Consider the following 22,308-nt stretch of genomic DNA (forward strand, 5'->3'; position numbering starts at 1 on the left):
CTCACTTTATAGCCGTTCTCTTTAGCAAAGGTGAGAATCACCTCTCTACGTTCTCTTGTTGTGTTGGTCGCATCAAACACCTGTAAGAAATTTCATTTCCAAAACTGGCTTGATTATCATAGAGAAGTCATTGCACCATTTGAGTGAATCACATCCCAAGTAAATGGTCATCAATTGTAGAATGGGAGTGGGTGTGACCTTCATTAACATACAGACCACATCGGTTACAACAGGAGAAAATTCATTTACATTAGGGTAGTAACTGTATAAAAGGTTTATAGGATGAGCTATTCTATAAGACACACACAAATTATTCATTATATTTAAGGAATAATCCAGCAAAATCACTCTCCCAACAAAGTTCTGTGACTCATCTGCTGAAAACTGCAACTATCATCCCAAATGATGTAACACACACGCAGAACCAGGTCTCTGGTTACAGGACACATGAATACTGATAAGGTTTATGACCAGAAGGAATTTGCAGAGAGTTGTGACTCTCACTTAATTCTTGTTGAGAAGGACAAAAAACAAACCCTTTTAATCCTATATATTCTATATATAACCACTTGAGAAATGTATAAACATGTATCCAATTTTCCCATCTCATGATTTTCCTTTGATGGGGTTTGGCCTATGTGTTCATTCTCTCTTTTAAACTCTTTCCAGACTTGCATACTGGTTAACCAAAATCACATGTGTAGTATGTTTGGTCTTATGAGCTCATATGACTGTTTGATTTTGTTTAGTGAGCAATATGAGTACTTTATGTGTTATGTGTTATAATTGAGTGTGTTGGTAACGTTTGTAATGTATTTAATTCAGCATGTTTGTTACCTTTTTGTACTCAAGTTTGTAACAGTATTAATCTATGCTGTTGATATACAACTATATTGTTGTTAGATCTTTGCCTTGTGTGTTTGAGAATGCTCATTTATTTGATGATTTATCTATTTTGTGAAATTCATGCTTGTGTATTTTCTCTACTTTGTAGTTTCACACTTTTCATGATTAAACTTCCTAAATTGCACCTTTGTGGAGTTTATTATGGAAGTGTTTAGCGGCTGGATAGCTGGATCATTATTAAAAGTGAGGCCAGTGACAAGAACTAAAAGCTGATGGTTTGCTCAAGGCTGTTGATCTGCTGAATTTCAAACAATGCTATAACTTCTTGTTTTCCTGTATTCTGCTTCAGCTCTCTTTCCATTGCTAAACTGAATGTGTATGTGTATGTTAGAGCAGTTTAAGTGTTTAGTCTATAAAGTCTTGTTCATGTCACACGTAAAGTTGTGCGTGTTTCATGCTCATATACTGAAGTCCCTAATCATGCAGATTTTGACTACATGGTCTGAGTAGTACTGTACAGAAAGAAAGTTATTTCCCATAACCCGGAGATTAACATTTCTTAAAATTTATAAATAGTTAATATTGCTAAGGATTAATCGCTGGACGAACAGGTTAGTTGATTGTGGTATTAACTCTGCTACATCAAGTTAGTTCATACAAATATTCATAATTAATTATACAATAACAAGTTATGATTAATTATTAATATTTCCCTTGAGCTAATTTGCTACAGGATGTTCAGGGTTCGTTCTGACTCCGATGAACCCAAGGTACTTCACTTTGTCACTGCTACGCTGCAATAAACTTCTTCATCAAGAGCTTAGGTGCGAGGTCTGAGCTCAATACCCTCACATTTTACTTTGCTTTGAATTGCTGGCCCCGGGTAGCCTGGGAAAACCCAGACAACTTCCGGCAAATTTAGATTTTAGGTCTATCCGCGACGTCCGTTGGTGACGCCCCTCTGGAAATGATTTGTCTATGACGCTTTGCCAGACCATAACTCAGTTACAACTGAGAATGGTCTGGTTTTAACCAGGCTAGGCCCCGGGACTGGAAGCAGAGCTAACTGGAGACCCCAGCTTTTCCGCATCCGCTAGGAACTTCCAAATTGGAAGGGAGACCAAAGTACTGACACCAACCATTCCCTGACCTCAGTCATATAAGCTCTAAAGGGCAATAAAACCAAGGGGAGCACATATTTAAGCATTGAGCCATAATAATATACTGAAAAATATATTAAATAATATATTGAGTTCATACAGCCATCGGCACTAATCCTCAACAAACCCGTCTTTGTACAGGAACAGACTCCGATCTTCAACCAGAGGGAACTGGATTAATATTCTGAATGTTCTGATCCAATCTGACTTCTGACCTGTAATGTTGCCTGAATCATAATCATACACTGTTCGTTCGTAGGCCAGAGGAGAACTGGCCCACGACTGAGCCTGGGTTCTCCAAAGGCTTTGCTTAGTTGGGGATATTTAATTTAATATTCAACAATAATATTAATCTGACTGCATTGACACCATTATATGAGAACTGAACTGAGCTGGATGATGACATCACGGTTTTCTCCAGAGCGGCTATATATACGGTATAAATGAACTAAAGTAATAACTTTAAAAAAAAAAAAAAAAATGAACCATCACTGAACTTACTTAAGCTGGACTGTGACACTATTTTCTTCAAGACACAAACGTTGTTGCATTATTTTCCTGTTATCTCTGTAAAGCTGCTTTGAAACAATCTGTAAAAAGCGCTATATAAATAAATGTGACTTGACTTGACTATAATGTGTTATATATTACAATATATTGAATAATACTAATTGCCACTTTACATATATTGAAAAATGTATTTACAATATATTTACACTGTAAAATGTAATTAGTTGAGTGTCCTTAGAAAACATGAAAAAAATGCCTTAAGGATCAAGGATGTTTTACTCAAAATCGTAAGTTTCTAAAATAAAAACATACAAAAAGTGAAAAAAGGTGTCAAGAGAATGACAGACTTTAAGAAAGAAACCCTTTAAAGCCCAACAGAACATTAAACACTAACAGATCTCTCAAGATCTCAGCAGAGGAGGGTTAAACACCAAAAACAGCTTTACCAGCTTCACTTATTACTAACAGTTTGACTTTATTTCTGCCAGACGTCTACAGGAGTTCTTATTGAGAATTAAAAGAGATGTTGATGATTTATTGAAAATAATATTATTTTACAGTCACCATTATGGCGATAAATGTTTGCTTTAGTTGGGAAACAACTTAAGCTATTCTTACAAGAATAAAAGCTTATAAAGACACTATTATTTGCTTTTTCAATTTCAGCCTCACCATAATTAAAGTTTATTTTTTCTGCCACATTATATATGTTAGTTATTTTAAATTTAAATAATATTCACAATATTACTATTTTGTCTATGTTTTTAATAAAATAAACAGCCTTGGTGAGCATAAAACAATTCAAAAACATTTAAAAAATGTAAAATATTTCCAACTTTTTGGCTGGTTGTGTATAAAACATTATGCATTAATCAGAAACTACTGTGATAATACTTATGGCCTTACCAGCTGCTAATTGTTCAGATAAAGTTAAGTTTCTAATCACAGCTCTTCTAAATTCATCAAGATCTGTAGAAACGTCAGTAACTATTGTCCGTGTTCAGATGAGCATGTGTGTGTGTGTGCTTGTCACTTACTGCAACTTGTCCATGATCCCGAGTGAAGTAACAACAAACGTCTTTCAATGCCGCCAGAGCACACGCTCTAAAGCACACAATTTACGAGAAAAAGAAAACAAAAATACAATAACAAACACACACACAAAAAACATTTACAATATAATTTGTTAGTTCTTGTGCTCAATCATATGATTATCCATATGGTGTTCAATGAGTACTGATATAGGGCGAATTGAGCAAATGAGCATCCCTATGCCTACATAGGGCACTACAAAGGGCAGACACTTTCTGCAGGTTACATCACATTACTGACTGTTTTTATGAGTGAGTCAGTCACAGTATTTGGAAAATATATGTACAATATATTTATAGAGCAAAATGTCATTACACGAGTGTATTTTAGTGTCTTATAGTGTATTAGACTTATGGTAACACTTTAGAATACGGTTCCTTCGTTAACGAATAACTACACAGGAACAAATGAGTAACACAATATTAACAATCTAGTAACTACTATTAACTAACAAGGAATTCTGATTAACGAATTAGTAAGTAATAGCGCACAGATGAAAGTGGTAGTTCACTATTAACTAATTGATAACTACTATTTTTTTATGCTTCCCAGAGAACTACTGAAGAAGATTAATAGTTAATGCAAAACTAATCAATAACTATTCAGGACAAATGACTAGTACTACATTAACATTAATAACTGCTTCTGTAAACAAATACACAAGGTTTATCAATATGTAATAGCATAGCAGACTTATGATTTGGGAAATAATTAGCCTATGCTCTCTCCTAGAGAACTATTTATCAACTGAATAATTTTAAAGAAATGGCTTTTTAAATGCAGTTGTCGGGACCTTACTTGTCCTGTAGTGATTCAATGCCAGTCCAGAGGAATGCCAGAAAATTGGCCAGAGTCACGGTGACGGCTGGAACATATTGAGTAACATTATCGATTATCGATATTGAGAACATATCGGCCATCCAAATATCATATACAGTGATTTTATTATTTAACCTATACCTCGCAAAAAAAAAAAAAAGAAGATTTTATTAATGTCTCCTACCTCATACGTGTGTGCAAATATCTTGTGAAGGATTAGACGATTCTACACTTTAGGATTGGCTTTTCATGTAATAATCATGATAACTAACTAGTAATGACTTAAGTGTTACTACATACTTCTAAAGGAATGACTAATTATTTGGATTCGTATTCTAAAGTGGAGATCATGGTAACTAACTAGTAATTACTCAAGTGTTACTACATAGTTCTAAAGGAATTACTAATTATTTGGATCTGTATTCTAAAGTGAAGATCATGGTAACTAACTAGTAATTACTCAAGTGTTACTACATACTTCTATGGGAATTACTATCTAAAACTTCACCAAAAACCTCAAAAGCTTAAAAGAATGAGTAATTCCTTTAGAAGTATGTAGTAACACTTGAGTAATTACTAGTTAGTTACCATGATCTTCACTTTAGAATACGGATCCAAATAATTAGTCATTCCTTTAGAAGTATGTAGTAACACTTGAGTCATTACTAGTTAGTTACCATGATTCTTACAGTAGTTCTCTGGGAAGAATAAAAAAAAAGTAGTTATTGATTAGTTAATAGTGAACTACCACTTTCATCTGTGCGCTGTTACTTATTAATTTGTTAATCAGAATTTCTTGTTAGTTAATAGTAGTTACTAGATTGTTAATATTGTGTTACTCATTTGTTCCTGTGTAGTTATTCATTAACGAAGGAACCGTATTCTAAAGTGTTACCAGACTTATTTCTAAGTACATGGACAGTAACGTGGAAAACGATTGCCTTAAATTTCTCTGGGATGTTTTACCCAAAGCTGTTTCTAATATAAAAACATACAAAAGAGAATCAGGACAATGATAAACTACTGTGACGGATCGTCTGCCTCTCCCTCGTAATCAGCGCCACCCCGTCCCTTAATTCGCCGCCCTTCGCCAGGTTCCCGACTGGAGTGGTTGTAATTGGAGAGGAGGGGCGCTGATGAGGAGAATTGGCGGCGTGTGATGAGGCACACCTGACGAGAATGAAGCCTCATCACCGCCGCCTGTTAAATGCTGAGCGCGCCTCTCCTCGGGAGACCGGTCTCTTCCCTGTGCGAGCACACTGTTGTACTCGTGGGTCCAGGAAGGGAGCGCGGAGGGATTCCCGCGCTGCCAGAGATGCAAGTCGCCGGACCCGCGGTCCGAGAACAGAAGACGCGTGACGCCGCTGACGGACCAGGACGCCAAAGCCGCCACTTCCCTCTGTTGTCGTGGCCGGGAGAGGACAGCTCGTGATGTGACGAAGCCGCCGCCCACTCATTCCTCGACCCAAGGAGACAGGGAAGACGCGTGTGACTGTCGGACACCGCCCCCTTACCTGGACCCATCCCACCTCTTCACTAACCTTCCTTCGCGATTCCCTGGCACAACGAGGACACCAGATCCCCTTTTATTTTAACACTTATTTCCCCCTTTTGGACATTTTATGTTTAATCAATTTAATAAATGCCTCTCCGAGGCTTGACACCACTCCCACTGTGTCTGTCGTTTGCTCTTCCCGCCACACTACACATTTAGTTTTATTTATTAAACTGAAAAAAAAAAACCCATCAACTTAAAAAAGTTAACAGACAACACTGCAATAGTTTAACATATTTTAGATAAAGCAACATCCAGCATATCATCAGTGTTTCTTGGTCTTCTGCTGGACTGAAGCACAGGCTCTACTCTTCAGCACAATGGTGACCTATAAAACTCACACAACAGAAACACTTTAAATCCCAACAGAACATTAAACACTAACAGATTTCTCAAGATCTCAGCAGAGGAGGGTTAAACACCAAAAACAGCTTTACCAGCTTCACTTATTACTAACAGTTCGACTTTATTTCTTCTACAGAAGTTCTTATTGAGAATTAACAGAGGTTTAGATGTTGATGATTTATTGAAAATAATATAATTTTACAGTCACTATTATGGTGATCAGTGTTTGCTATAGTTGGGCTATTGACTTTAGAGCTTTAGATTTCTTTGGCTGCTGTAACTGTGTTTTAATAAGGCACTGTTGTTATGGCTTAAAAAGTATTAAAAAATACTTAATACTTAAAAAATTATGTGGATAATCATTTGGGTATTTATTATTGGTGATGTCATACTCATAGTTAATTATACTGTGTCCTTGATCTCATGCCAAGGTTCATCACAAAAGTCTGTTACATCTTTCAATGCAGTTAAATGTATTATGAACATGGATACTATAGCAAGAGGTCAGCACTTTTGTGGTAATCTGATTTATTTTTTCAACGGTGATATGTTTCATGCTGCAATGCATTCTGGGAGCTACCATAGTATAAAAGTCATCCATGGTTCCCAGCATTGCATTGCAGCATTAAGCATTTCACCATTGTTGAGATTCATACGCTGATTCTCGATGTCTGTCTGTATCTAAATACAGCAGAAGTTCAAAATGTTATGTGCACAAGTATTAAAAAAGAGTATCTGATTACCACAACAGTGCTGATCCTCTTGTTATAGTATCGGTGTTCATTATATAATATTTAAACGCATTGAATGATTTAACAGAATTTTGTGATAAACCTTGGGATGAGATCTGGGACTCAGATATGCTGGATGTTGCTTTATCTAAAATACGTTAAACTATTGCAGTGATGTCTGTTAACTTTTTTTAAGATGATTTTATTTAGTTTTAGTTTAATAAATAGAAATAAATACACAGTCTGTCATTGTCTTGGCACTTTTTTCACTCTTTTGTGTGTTTTTATATTAGAATCGTACAACTTTGAGTAAAACATCCTTGAGAAATTTAAGGTAATCATTTTGCTCATGTTTTCCAAGTACACTCGTCTAATGATATTCTACAGTCTGAATATATTGTAAATATATTTTTCTATATATGAAAAGCGGCAATTCATTATGTATTATTCAATATATTGTACTATATAACACAACAAATATTCACACAATATAGTATTTCGGTTACACTTTATTTTAAGGTGTCCTTGTTACAGTGTTGCAATTATAGTTATATATTTAAGTACTGAACAAGGACACTGTAATATAAAGTCAAGTGTTACCATTATTTCATATATTTTTCAATATATTTACACCATATAATATATTGATCAATATATTTTCGTTCTGTAAGGGTGAATATTCAGAACAATAGCATCATTGTGAGTGTGATATAAACAAGAACTTACAGTAATATTAATTTTGGAGAAACAGCACTCTTTCTCATGTGATATTACTTAAATGAAGCACTGTAGTGTAAAGTGTGAGTTTCTCACTTGCGAATCTTCATGGCCTCTTCGTTGTCTGGGAGGAAGAATTCGTAACTCTTATAGGTGTGAACGGCATCCCTTCGGTACTGTCCAACGTTAAACACTGTTAAAATAGGTTCACATCAGTGACTGTTTAGTGCAAGAAATAATGCTCTATGATTTTATTTGGTCTACAGAGGCACATATTACATATATTGAGACTTATGTTCTTTAAAGACTACTGAATTTGGAAAACAATCAAACATTTTGCCAAAGTTGCCCAATTAACATTGAAAATGCCAAAAATGACCTCACTGTTACCAATAAAAATGTACAGAGTTCAACAGCCATCTACCAATATACCAGGCTGCAATGACCTGTATTGACCAATAAGTGTACAATAGAAAAATATTAGTGCCTAAATCTACCAATAGCCTTGACATTTTTTGTTTTTAAATATTATTGTTACAGTTTTTCTCGATTGCTTAAACACTATAACCAGGCTTTTGAACTAAAATTTTAAAACCATAATGCCATTTATCAAAAAGCACACCCATTTCACTGAACTATGAACACTATTCCCCTGTTTTGACACATTAGTCAGATTTGTTGAACTGTCACAGCAAAACTCTACACACAAATCCCTTCATTTCTCATTGCCTACACCACGTGGTCATTTAGAAAGCACTAACATTCAATATTGTTCACTCAAGTCAGCACAGCTTCAGCTCAGTTAGCACACAATTACCCAGGTGAAAACACTAAGAGTCAAAATTGAACACACATCAGTCAGATCCTTCAATACATAGATAAAAACTTATACAATCTTTTATAAAAGAGTTTTGGAACAATGGATCCACAGAGAAATTAAGCAATATGTCGAGGAGGGAGAGGAAGAGGAGGAAGAGGAGGATGAGGAGGAGGAGGAAAAGGAGGAGGAAGAGGAACAGGAGGAGTTAGAGGAAGAGGAGGAGGAATAGGAAGAGGAAGAGGAGGAGGAGAAGAAGAAGGAGGAGGAGGAGGAAGGGCAAGGGCAAGAAGACAAGCAGTCTCGGATGAAATTCAAGCCACTTTAGTTGGCCATGTCCTTGTCCATGGTGTGACTATATAAGGGAGGATGGGCAACGAGTACAGACAAACTTGAGTCGCTTCACCGTCGCCTCCATCATCAGAGCCTTCAGGGAGGTGTGGTGGCAAACAGATTTCTATCACTGAATAAGGGACAAACATTTCCAATTGTCTTTGATGAGGTTTATGTTCTTGCAAGAAAAGGCCAGCATTCGTACAGTCACACAGAGTGGCTGCAGAGTGTGACAGTGAAGGGAGGGCATCCTTTCTCCTTTATAGTCTTGACTCCCAGAATGTTATCTTTCTAGGCCAATGATGGTGTTTCAACCATATGTGGAACATTCTTAGACTTGTTCATCGTATTGTATCCATTATTGGCATGTACCAACACTCTTTACCATTCCAATACAATTCCAGATTTGAATAAGGTTTGTGTGTGCTCTTTTACTGCCATATGATGCTCACAGACATCTTACGTGAGAGTAGGAGAGAGTAAAAAAGCAAGCAACATGACTTACCAGTTTTGGAAATGTTGTTTTGAATTTATAGCACCAGTGTGTAAGACTATGTTGTAGTGTGTGTATTTTTGAGGGCTTGTGTGTGCTGTCTGAGGGCAAAGTTTGGTTTTTCAGCAAGAGTGAATGGTTTTGAGTGTAGAGCTTCATTTTGACCTGAAAATAGGATGTTTGGGGAATTGGGTGAGACGTTATGGGTTTGTGTTTACTGTTTTGAGAATACGAGGCATAGTTTCAAGAAATGTGTTTAAGCAATCGAGAAAAACTGTAATTTAGGCTTTGTTGATATGAAAGTGTTCAATTATTTTAAGCAATTTTGTGTCTCATTTGCCTTCTGAATTATATATAGCCATTTTTTTTATCCATTTACCAAATTGCACAAATAAATAATAGAACATTATTGTAGATATTGGCTTTGATATTCGCCATTATAAACACTATTTCAACATGCATGCAAGATTACAGTTTTTCTTCATTGCTAAATACACTATATCTGATTCATTTAGCCCAATTTCCCAAACCATTCATTCAGTTCTAGAACAAAAGACATATTTCACATGTTTTCACACACATTCCAATTTTCTCAATGTTTCTACATGTTTTGTCATGACGTTTCAAAGATCAGGTTTTTGTCCAACACAGCATGTAAAGGAGTATTGCTTTATTCACTTCTGTGAGAGGTATTGATTACAGTACTATGTTGCATTTCTTTTGTCAGGGTTGTCCCTGAAAACGTCAGTCGCCAGTCAGCATCAGTCAGTGTTGTGATTTCACAAAGTTCCAAATATTTATCTGAAAACTGTTTGGTAGCAGTGTTTTGAATTAATCCCTCCAGTGTGTAACAAACAGTTATGAAGTCTGTGTTTTTGACAGTTTGTGTGTATTGTCTGAGGGCAAAGTTTGAATTGGGATTCATAAGTTAGCTGTTTGTACTGTTGGGTGTGAGTTTTTAAAACTGTGTGAAGATTTGAGAAAATGGTGAGTTGTTCCCAGATTTGTGTCTAAGCAATTGAGAAAACTGTAAAAGGGCCAGAGTCAGTTCATTCAGTTTTGGAACAATGGATCCAGAGAGACTTGAAAGAAGAGGTCGAGGTCACCAGAGAGGAGGAAGAGCAGTAGGGAGTGGAGGAAGAGAGAGAGGAAGAAGAAGAGTAGGAGGAGGACAACAAAGAGCAAGGAGACAAGCAGTCTCAGATGAAGTTTGTGCCACTCTAGTTTACCATGTCCTTGTCCATGGTATGACTATGAGGGAGGTTGGGAAACGAGTACAGCCAAACTTGAATCGCTTCTCCTTCGCCTCGATCATAAGAACCTTCAGGAAGTAAGTGTACTTCAGACTGCTCTCTGCTGTAACTTTTGTGTGCTTGTACTCTGTGTTACAACACATACATTTACTGTAGCTGTTGCAGTATACTGCTGTAATAAAAAGAATCCAATAGGTATAGCTGAAAGTAAATCCAAGCTGGTAAATAGGGTCATTGCCAACAATGTATTCTGCCTGTGAGAGATTCAAAGGAGAGTGACTGAAGACAATCACCAATTTCGAGGGATAAATGCCACCAGCCTCTCCAAAATCGGACACTGCTGTTCTATCTTACCCCATACAGTGATACTATTGGATAGCACTGGGAAAACATGCCTATTCCAAATGGAAAGGCCTCTGAAACAGTTTCATTGGAACAGCTGTCCTGCCCTTGAACGAATTCAAGCAGTTCAGCACTGACTGAGTCCTACTCCATACAGAGAAAAGAGATCCTCTGCCCGAGGGAGAGTTTGCTCTTTTCCCAGTTGACCCGAAGCCCCAGATGGCTGAGGTGCCTGAGCCCCAGGTCCCTGTGTTCGCACAACTAATCTCGCAAGTGTGCCAGAATGAGCCAGTCATTGAGATAGTTGAGAATGTGAATATTCGCCTCCCTTAGAGGGGCAAGGGCAAGCCTCCGCGACATTTGAGAAGACGTGGGGCGACATGGACAGTCTGAAGGGGAGGACCTTGTACTGATATGCCCGTCCCTTGAACACAAAGCGTAGGAATTGTCTGTGTCGAGGGAGAATCGAGACATGAAATTACGCTTCCTTCAGGTCGATCGCTGCAAACCGATCTTGGGGGGCGAACGCATTTAAAAATGCGTCTCTGCATTAGCCTCTTGAACGGAAGATAGTGAAGGCTCGATTCAAAACACGTCGTATCCCAGCACCCTTTCTTGTAAAACCCTGACCTCATGTCAGCTAGAAGGACCAGCTCTATTGCGTCTTTTGCCAGTTGGACTGTGATCTCCACACGCAGGAGATTTGTGAGACAGAGTCCTTGTCTGCCACTGAGATAAACCGGACGCCGCTGAACCTGGGGGGACCCGGGCGAACTGAATCGCATAGCTGAGTCTGATCGAGTGAGCCAGCGAGATGGGCTGGGAAGCACTAGCCAGGCTCCCAGACACCACTTGAGAGAAATCAGTGGGACTACAGACGTACCCGCAGTGGGGCAGCACAGGGTCCTGACCCAGAAGGCATAGCTTCCGGGAGTGGGGGCCGAGTGTGCGGTGCAACACTTACCTGGCCGTCTTCCTGCAGGGGGGCTCGACGTCGCGGCTGAGCTGGCCATGCTGGAGCTTTTTTTTTTGTTTGCAGGGGAACAGACGCTCTTAGCAAAAGCAGACTTAGGGGCAGCGTGTAACGGCCTGTCAGCAGAGGTTGCGTTTGAGCAGGTTCTTGATTGTCTCAGCCTGCTTCTGGACTGCCAAGAACTGCTAGGCAGTGTCTTCGACAGCGTCGTCGAAAAGACCACCTTGCAAATGGGAGCATTAGACTTGCAGGGTGGCTAGGCGAAGCAAAATTAATTATATTATAATTAATATAATTTTTAAAATATATATATTTTTTAAATTGCAATTGCACACTCTAGCTGGGGAATTTCCAGAAATCCCTGACTACCCACCATCGAAGATAGTGAGAGAGCTATCGACATCTGATCCTCATCCAGAGCGGGACAACCCGTGCTTATGTGACAGCAATCGTGGCCATCAGATGAGGACAGGAAGCAACCGCATCCAGAAATGCATGGAGAGAGAGGCATCTTTAAAAAGACACTCGCTGTCCGCTTGCTCTTTTAGGGGAAAAAACGATCTCTTAGTTAGTGCTGAAGCGCACAGGGGAACAGTTGCTGTACAGGGTGCAAGACCAACTTCAGGAAATCTGCAGCACGCAAAATACTATTTTAGGAGAACTTCTATGTGTGCAGAGAAAGGTCTTTTAGAAGCGACCACCGCTGACGAGCCGTCACACACACACTCTCGGAAGAGCTTCTTCCTGGTTTGTTGTACACACTCGAACGATGATTGCTGAGCAGAATCGTGAGAAACGCTCGGCTCCAAAGCGAAAGCTTGAATGAGTGGTTAAAGCACCCGTCTCACGGGGAGTGGTTCACGATGCAAATCTCACTCGCCAATGTCCATTGGCTTGTTTTTTTTTTACCTCTCAAAGTTGATTGGGCGTATCGTCGAACGTGGCTGACTGAAAGGGAACCACAAGCAAAACAACTTATTACTCTTTTTTGATTGCTTGTGTGTAATGTCTGAGGGCAAAGTTAGCTTTTTCAGCAAAATTGAATGGTTTTGAGTGGAGAGCTTCATTTTGATCTGAAAATAGGACGTTTGGGGTATTAGGTGAGAAGTTAAGGATTTGTGTTTAGAGTTTTGAGAAAAGGAAGCATAATTTCAAGAAACGTGTTTAAGCAATCAAGAGCAAAACTGTAATGTGTGAGGTTTCAAAATGTTGTGCTTCTACCTGTTACTTTGATAAATTGAAATGTTTGTATAATATAATGTTTCCATGAATAATAATTCTCACCCTTGGTGGGAACGCCAATCCAGTTGAGGTAGCGTGTGAGTTTCTTAGAGATGTAGGTCTTTCCACGGGCAGGCAGACCAACCATCACAATCATGGTGGGAGAGTTGGTGAACTGCGGAACTGATGCTGAAACAACCACACACATTATGTCTAATTACAGTACAGTAAATGAATAAATCCCATGATAGTTTCATACACATTATATTAAACTAACATTTCATTTCAAACTGACACATCATTTGATATGGTTTTACAATGCATTTCTTTTACTGATCTCTAAGGAGACCGAAGCCATGTATACACTCCTACTCATTTCATTGTTAATTAGTGAAGTTATTCATTTTACTAAAGAAACATCTCATGTATCAGTCGTTTGTGTGTGTGTGTGTGTGTGAATGGCAATGAACTGGACTCCAGTGAGGTGAATAGCCCAGAGGACACAAACCATCATACACTGTCAAACTAAAACACACGCACACACACAAAAAAAAAAAACACACACACCACAAAACTGATTTTTATCACAATTACTCACATAACAAAAGTATTAGAAAAAGTATTAGGAAATATTCTCTGTATGATTTTATTTTAAAGCATTTTCACTATGCAATATGCTTTTTATGTCTATTACATACTAACTCTCACTTCTTACTTAGGCAGTCTCTTAAAAAGAGTTTATGGAGGTTTTATGAAAATTGGTCCAGTTTGCAAGATACTTGGTCCAGTTTGCTGTGTTGTGCTTGATGTTGTGTCAGCATAATGAATAAAAAAGATGTCCACTAACTAATAGTTTTATAACTGATGGCAAGAACAGAGAAATAGAGTCAAGGATGAGACAGAGTCAGGACAAGTCAAGTCACCTTTATCTATATAGCGCTTTTTACAATACAGATTGTTTCAAAGCAGCTTCACAGAGATAACAGGAAATGAATGCAACAAAGATTGAGAGAGATGTTTCTTTAGATGTCTGACTTACAGCCTCTTCTCTGTCTCAGTCTGCTGCTCATCCACGGCACCCAGATTTTCTCCAGAGGATTTTGTGTAAGTTCCATTTGTGAGCGATATGTATATTTATTCTGTGTAAGATATATACAGGTGTGTATGATAAATGCACAAAGTGACTAGTCAAACTGATGTCTTCTCTAATGTATGTGTAACCTTGTCCACTTTGAAGCAGATGTGTTTAAACTGGTGAACCCTGGTAGAGGAGGCGCATCAAGCACCTGATCACCACGTAACAGCCTATCAATATTCACTACAAAACAAGCATGATCTGAATATATTATGCAACTAATAATCATTCAAATAATTCCTCCTTTCCATCACCGAATCATGTAGGCCTGTGTGATAAAGAGATTGCTTTTGCATAGATTTAATTCAATTAAAATACACTCATGATAATATGCCTGTAATGGATTCATTATATTCTCATTAAAATACTTCCCTCATTGATTTATGTGGCCCTTGCTTATAGGTTATTTTAAAATCACTCAAAGTTTTGAACTTTAATATAAAACTTGGCATGAGTCCATACATATATGTTTTGTATTTAATGAACACAATTCCAATGCATTTCCATTATAATACATTTTAATGTTGTTGTCTGATGATGGTTATTTTATGAAATGTCATAAGGTGCATCCAACAAAAAAGGGCCATTTTGAGTTTTGGAGTTAATTTAGGAAAGTGCTCAAAGACCAGAAATTATAAAGATGCCTTAAAAAAACAACTTGAGAAACCCCATAGAAAGTCTAACTAGCTAGTCACAACTGTTTCCTGCATTCAATTATAGACACATTGATCTATAAATGAACATGCATCCCAGGACATTGTGTATACTGTCACAAATTTGTCGTTCCTACCACACAACTTTTCAATGCTGTTTGCGAGTGTTCGTTGGAACTATGTTTTTTTTCAAGAAACACCGATTTATTGAACTATGCTGACCACCCTGTTCCTCCCTCTCGACTGGGGATACAGGGGAGGACTCTGGGTTTGGGCTAAATTCCAAGCAAGGAGCTCTCGATCCCCTTGGAAAGCATGCCAAATACGCTTATTATATATATTTTTGGTAACGCTTTAGATTACAGCCCGGAAAGTACTGTGTAATTAAGAGGAATTTACAGAGTAACTTTCGGTAATTATATAAAGTACTTGCATGTAAGTATAAGGGAACAATATGTAAAGTTTGGGGAATAAAGGGGTAACAACCAGGAGAATTAAAAAAATATTTATACTGTAAGTATTATAGAACTAAGGGGTACTTATTCTACTATTATGATATAACAATCTTACATTTGGGAGCAATTTAGCGAGAACACTGCGTACCTTTTTGTAATAATTGTGTACCAATACATACTGTATAGGCTTTTTTTTTAAATTACAGGGTACATATCTATGCATTTATACTTTTATTTATTTATTTTTTGATAGCAAAAGTGCAGACGTTTAAGTTTGGGCTAACATGTTTCAAGGCAAGAAAAGCTAAGACTATTGCCATTTTTTTTAAATACTGGGAAATAAATCTTGTTTCATGTGGTTACAGGGTAAGTGGTACTTGTATAATAAATAAAGGTTTCCGAGTCAGTGATATAAGATTGTGTGTATGCATTTTTATTGTTACCCTGTAACTACATGGAACAAGAGGGTAACAAGCACCACTTTAATTTACAGCCCACAATGTCACACTTACCCTGTAATTACATCGAACAAGGGGGTAACAAGCTACATGAAACAAGAGGATCTTTCCACAATATTTAAGCAAAAGTTGCAATAGTTTTCGTTTTCAGTGCACTTTTGTTAAAAATATTACATTTTAAAAATTACAGGGTACGCAGTATATGTTCTTGCTAAATTGCTCCCAAATGTAAGATTGTTGTATCATAATAGTAGAATAAGTACCCCTTAGTTCTATAATACTTACAGTATAAATAATTTTTTAATTCTCCTGGTTGTTACCAGGGTTCTAAATTAACTTTTTTGATCACCAGCCAATGTGGCTGGTAACTTTCTAAAGTTACCAGCCATTTAGAATTTCCACTAGCCAATTTTTTTCCGGTGAAAATAAGAGAAATTATGAGTGCCACTGAATGCATTTGAGCATTTTATTAAAATTGTTGGCATGAAAAACACATATAAATGTACAATACAACACAGAAAGTGCAAACATTTCATTTCAAGTTTGGGATCTATCTATCTATCCATCTATCTATCTATCTATCTATCTATCTATCTATCTATCTATCTATCTATCTATCTATCTATCTATCTATCTATCTATCTATCTATCTATCTATCTATCTATCTATCTATTAGGTGTTACATGTGTGTCCTGAGTTTCCCCCCGTTCATTGTGTATTTGGTTTAGTCCTGTGTTCCAGTTTTCCCGCTCCTCGTTTCTGTTCAGTTCCTTCACCTGTGTCTAGTTAATTTGCCCCAGCTGTGCCTTGTTCCCCAATCTGTTCTCTGTGTATGTAAACCCAGTGTTCTCCCTCACTCCTTGTCGGTTATTGTCTATGTTACCAGTGTGTATACTTTGCCCTTCTGCCTGCCAGTATCTGTTTGTTGTTTTGATTTATTAGTAAAAGTGTCTGTCTTTGGAAATCCTAGTCTCCTCGTGCTTCCTGCCTACACCCAACCGTAACAGAATAATCGACCTAAAAGTAAAGAAAAAAGGGAAGATGGAGAGCTGGAAGCAGGCCTTTGTGGGAACCCGCCAAGCTGTGTTCCGTGGGACCCGTGGAGGCCGCAGTGGAGGCGGTGGTCGAGAGGAGTCCCGACACAACTCTCCACTCTGGCCTCTCTTCGATCCTGGGTTGGTGGTGTCCAGTTCAGCCAAGCCTTCGCCGCTGGTTCCATCCAGCACCAGGCCCTCTACACCGCTGGTTCCGTCCAGCACCAAGCCCTCTTCACCGCTGGTTACGTCCAGCACCAAGCCCTCTTCACCGCTGGTTCCGTCCAGCACCAGGCCCTCTTCACCGCTGGTTCCGTCCAGCACCAAGCCCTCTTCGCCACTGGTTCCATCCAGCACCAGGCCCTCTTCACCGCTGGTTCTGTCCAGCACCAAGCCCTCTTCACCGCTGGTTCTGTCCAGCACCAAGCCCTCTTCACCGCTGGTTCTGTCCAGCACCAAGCCCTCTTCACCGCTGGTTCTGTCCAGCACCAAGCCCTCTTCGCTGCTGGTTCCGTCCAGCACCAAGCCCTATTCGCCGCTGGTTCCGTCCAGCCCAGCCAAACCTGCACCGCTGGTTCTGTCCAGCCAATCCGAGCCAGAGCCCGCTGATCCTGCGCCGGAGCCCGCTGATCCTGCGCCGGAGCCCATTCATGCTGCACTTGAGTCTGCTCTGGAAGACACAGCGCTCATTGTGGTGTCCGTGGCTGTTTTGTGTGTGTGGGCAGCACACACATCAACTACAGCCCATGAACCCAGCCTAGAGCTTCCCCGCACGCCTGCCGAGCCAGAGCTTCCCCGCACGCCTGCCGAGCCAGAGCTTCCCCGCACGCCTGCCGAGCCAGAGCTTCCCTGCACGCCTGCCGAGCCAGAGCTTCCCTGCACGCCTGCCGAGCCAGAGCTTCCCTGCACGCCTGCCGAGCCAGAGCTTCCCTGCACGCCTGCCGAGCCAGAGCTTCCCTGCACGCCTGCCGAGCCAGAGCTTCCCTGCACGCCTGCCGAGCCAGAGCTTCCCTGCACGTCTGCCCACCCAGAGACTGTCCACGTCCCAGAGCCTGTCCCAGAGCCTGTGATTCCCCCCAAGAAAGTTTTGGGGGGGGGATATAGGCCACCTGAAGTGGCCTCTCCACCCTGGCCACCTGAAGTGGCCTCTCCACCCTGGCCCCCTGACCAGCTTGCTCCGCCCTGGCGACCGGAAGAGGCGTCTCCACCCTGGCCACCTGAAGGGGCGTCTCCGCCATGGCCCCCTGACCAGCTTGCTCCGCCAGGACCGCCCGAGGGGTGGTCTCCTACTCCGCCATGGCCCCCTGACCAGCCTGCTCCGCCCTGGAGGCTTCCTGCTCAGGGTAGGCCACGCCCTCGTCAGCCTCCAGGGCGCCCGCCCCCCCACCCCTATTGAAGTTATACGGCGCGAGGACGCGCCTTTTTGGAGGGGGCGTTATGTTACATGTGTGTCCTGAGTTTCCCCCCGTTCATTGTGTATTTGGTTTAGTCCTGTGTTCCAGTTTTCCCGCTCCTTGTTTCTGTTCAGTTCCTTCACCTGTGTCTAGTTAATTTGCCCCAGCTGTGCCTTGTTCCCCAATCTGTTCTCTGTGTATGTAAACCCAGTGTTCTCCCTCACTCCTTGTCGGTTATTGTCTATGTTACCAGTGTGTATACTTTGCCCTTCTGCCTGCCAGTATCTGTTTGTTGTTTTGATTTATTAGTAAAAGTGTCTGTCTTTGGAAATCCTAGTCTCCTCGTGCTTCCTGCCTACACCCAACCGTAACATTAGGGATGTGCACGAATATTCGAATTTTCGATCTGTAATTATTATTCAAAAAATAAAATACTATTAGAATTTTACTTTTTTTCTTTATTTTTTTTCCGCAGTTATAATTAAATGCACTGGGTGGAGCATTTAACAAGTGGATTGTATTTGATCACAAAATGTCATTGTCTGCCTCGCGAAGTTTGGAATTACTTGATTATCAAATAGCCTATTACAAAATGGAATTACGTTTAATCAATTATTAATTAATTAAACTGAGTTATCATAATATCACCGACACCACCACAATGAGAAATAACATGAAATCCAAAGAAACAGCAGTCGACTGAGGAAGACTGTGTCCATCACTGCATTAACCACTTCCTTTAAGTTTCGTTGAGGGATGCAGAAAACGCAAAGTGCTGTTACTTCACTTTGCACACACACACGTCTCTGCAACGTCTGTGTCAGCGCAGCGCGTTTTCTCACTCGAGCATGTGGATATTATTGTTTTTGTCAACATGAACGTGAAACAATATAAACACGATAATCATATGCTGACTCGAGTATGTAGCCTACATTCTGTGTTTTTTTGTGCGTTTTTTCCCCGTTTGCGCTGCTTGAGCTTAAATGCTTTTGTTGTTTATATATATATTTTTTTACACACATTGTTTAATGTTTTCAACTAAAAGAAAACCTTAAGATAAGATATATAGGCTAGTTGTGTATATTGCCTAATGTATAAGCTTGTTCAGAAATAATGACAAAAACCTTAAACAAAAAATAACGTATCTCTCGTTAAACGACATTTAAATTTAAACCCAGAAGTCTGTCCCAACCACCGCCGCATTTAGTTTAATCTTAACTTTTTACTTTAGCTACTTTACTAGCTCCCTCCTCTTTCAGTCTATGCTCCCTGCTCTGACTCGTTCTTCATCTTCCTTGTGTTTTCTGGTGGACGGACGCTCCGTTCGTTTCCATGATCATTTCTCGCGCATGTTTCACTGCAAACTGCGCGCAGCCAATGGGCGTATGAAACGTCATCACGTAGTATTACGGCACAGTGTTCATGGGAAATGTAGGAAGTACTGCCAGAGGGATAAATGACCGAGAACAGAGCCATATGGATCACCGGCCAAACTGGCTAGTAAGTTTTTATTAACACCCGCCAAAATGAATTTTAACCCGCATTTGGCGGGTTGGCGGGTGTTAATTTAGAACCCTGGTTGTTACCCCTTTATTCCCCAAACTTAAAATATTGTTCCCTTATACTTATATTGTAAGTACATTATAGGTACACTATAATTACCGAAGGTTACGCTGTAAAATCGCTTTAATTACGCAGTACTTTCCGGGCTGTAATCTAAAGCGTTACCTTTATTAAAGATTTATTTTTGGCGTTTTAACGCCTGTTTTAACAGAAGTGTGTGGATCACTAGAATTAACATTAAAGAGAACTTCTTTACTTACAAGATAATAATAAAGAGAAAATTGCAACTTTCTACAACAGTATCGCATCAGACAGTGTATTGTAGGGACTAGGGCTGCACAATTAATTGAATTTCTAATCACGATTACGGATGCCACGATTACGTAATCGTTCGAAGCCGCAATTACAAAAATATCCACTTACATTATTCTGTGATCTTAAGAGATGTGTTTAGAGCATGTTATGTTGCGAGAGGCGAATCACGACTACTTCGGAGAACCCAGCACAATAGGAACTACCTGTGACGTAAGTATACGCGATACGTGGCGCGCACTGTATATCGATTCCCTATATATACAGCGCAAAATAACCTACGAACATGCAACGTCGTTATTTTGTAAATTAGTAAGTCACGAAATAAAAGTAAAATACCAATAAATCATGTTACTGGTACGTCATGTGTTAGCCGAAAAGGATTTGAAAAGGATGTTCATTTTATTCTTTAGAAGCAGTTTCCATGTTTCATTAACAAACAGTTCATGTTAGTATTGTGTATTCACCATGGTAACTGTGTTTCCATAACCCCAAAATGCCACTTTATTTTCACTTTGTGTTTTTTTTTTTTTTTTTTTATGACGGTGGTGGCTCATACCAACATTGCATTAACAAAAACTAGGTTGGGACTGGTATTTAACACATTTTTAATTATCAGCATGTCATATTCTTACAATTTATGTGTATGTTAAGAAAAGGGGGACTTGTGTGTGTCAACAATTTTTGTGTAAACAAATTTATTTTAATAGGCCAATATTTATATATAGTTGCATCTACGCTAAAATTAGTATCTATGTTTATTCCGAGGTTTACCGCTGTCTGCTGGATCAAGGCCGTATCCAGATCTGATGGAGGACCTGCGCCTAGACACGACCACAATGCATGATGTAGTCAGCCGGATCCGGGCCGTATCCAGATCAGATGGAGAACCTGCGCCTAGACACGACCACAACGCATGATGTAGTCAGCCGGATCTGGGCCGTATCCAGATCAGATGGAGGACCTGCGACTAGACACGAACACAACGCATGATGTAGTCAGCCAGATCTGGGCCGTATCCAGATCAGATGGAGGACCTGTGCCTAGACACGACCACAACGCATGATGTAGTCAGCCAGATCTGGGCCGTATCCAGATCAGATGGAGGACCTGTGCCTAGACACGACCACAACGCATGATGTAGTCAGCCAGATCTGGGCCGTATCCAGATCAGATGGAGGACCTGTGCCTAGACACGACCACAACGCATGATGTAGTCAGCCGGATCCGGGCCGTATCCAGATCAGATGGAGGACCTGCGCCTAGACACGACCACAACACATGATGTTGTCAGCCAGATCCGGGCCGTATCCAGATCAGATGGAGGACCTGTGCCTAGACACGACCACAACGCATGATGTAGTCAGACGGATCAGGGCCGTATCCAGATCAGATGGAGGACCTGTGCCTAGACACGACCACAACGCATGATGTAGTCAGCCGGATCCGGGCCGTATCCAGATCAGATGGAGGACCTGAGCCTAGACACGACCACAACGCATGATGTAGTCAGCCGGATCCGGGCCGTATCCAGATCAGATGGAGGACCTGTGCCTAGACACGACCACAACGCATGATGTAGTCAGCCGGATCCGGGCCGTATCCAGATCAGATGGAGGACCTGTGCCTAGACACGACCACAACGCATGATGTAGTCAGCCAGATCCGGGCCGTATCCAGATCAGATGGAGGACCTGTGCCTAGACACGACCACAACGCATGATGTAGTCAGCCGGATCCGGGCCGTATCCAGATCAGATGGAGGACCTGCGCCTAGACACGACCACAACGCATGATATAGTCAGCCGGATCCGGGCCGTATCCAGATCAGATGGAGGACCTGAGCCTAGACACAACCACAACGCATGATGTAGTCAGCCGGATCCGGGCCGTATCCAGATCAGATGGAGGACTTGCGCCTAGACACGACCACAACGCATGATGTAGTCAGCCGGATCCGGGCCGTATCCAGATCAGATGGTGGACCTGCGCCTAGACACGACCACAACGCATGATGTAGTCAGCCGGATCCGGGCCGTATCCAGATCAGATGGAGGACCTGAGCCTAGACACAACCACAACGCATGATGTAGTCA

The 22,308-nt window shown here is 40.4% G+C and overlaps 2 protein-coding genes across 2 annotated transcripts in view; both read right to left on the reverse strand.

Moving 5' to 3' along the window:
* The window catches only part of si:dkey-96f10.1 (6-phosphofructo-2-kinase/fructose-2,6-bisphosphatase), a 42,071-nt gene extending 27,729 nt beyond the window's left edge, over window positions 1-14,342 (reverse strand). The window contains exons 1-5 of the mRNA XM_056244839.1: window positions 14,247-14,342; window positions 13,271-13,396; window positions 7,872-7,968; window positions 3,554-3,620; window positions 6-80 (exon numbers count right to left, since the gene is read on the reverse strand). Of these exons, the coding sequence (XP_056100814.1) occupies window positions 6-80; window positions 3,554-3,620; window positions 7,872-7,968; window positions 13,271-13,396; window positions 14,247-14,322 (441 nt within the window). The 5' untranslated portion in view covers window positions 14,323-14,342. The remainder of the gene's footprint in view (window positions 1-5; window positions 81-3,553; window positions 3,621-7,871; window positions 7,969-13,270; window positions 13,397-14,246) is intronic.
* smc1al (structural maintenance of chromosomes 1A, like) overlaps window positions 1-22,308 on the reverse strand; it is an 83,096-nt gene that overhangs the window by 16,917 nt on the left and 43,871 nt on the right. The gene's annotated exons all lie outside the window — the stretch shown is intronic.

The sequence above is a fragment of the Rhinichthys klamathensis genome, unplaced genomic scaffold (genome assembly GCF_029890125.1).
Source record: "Rhinichthys klamathensis goyatoka isolate OS25496 unplaced genomic scaffold, OSU_Roscu_1.1 h1tg001124l_1, whole genome shotgun sequence".
Lineage (NCBI taxonomy): Eukaryota > Metazoa > Chordata > Actinopteri > Cypriniformes > Leuciscidae > Rhinichthys > Rhinichthys klamathensis.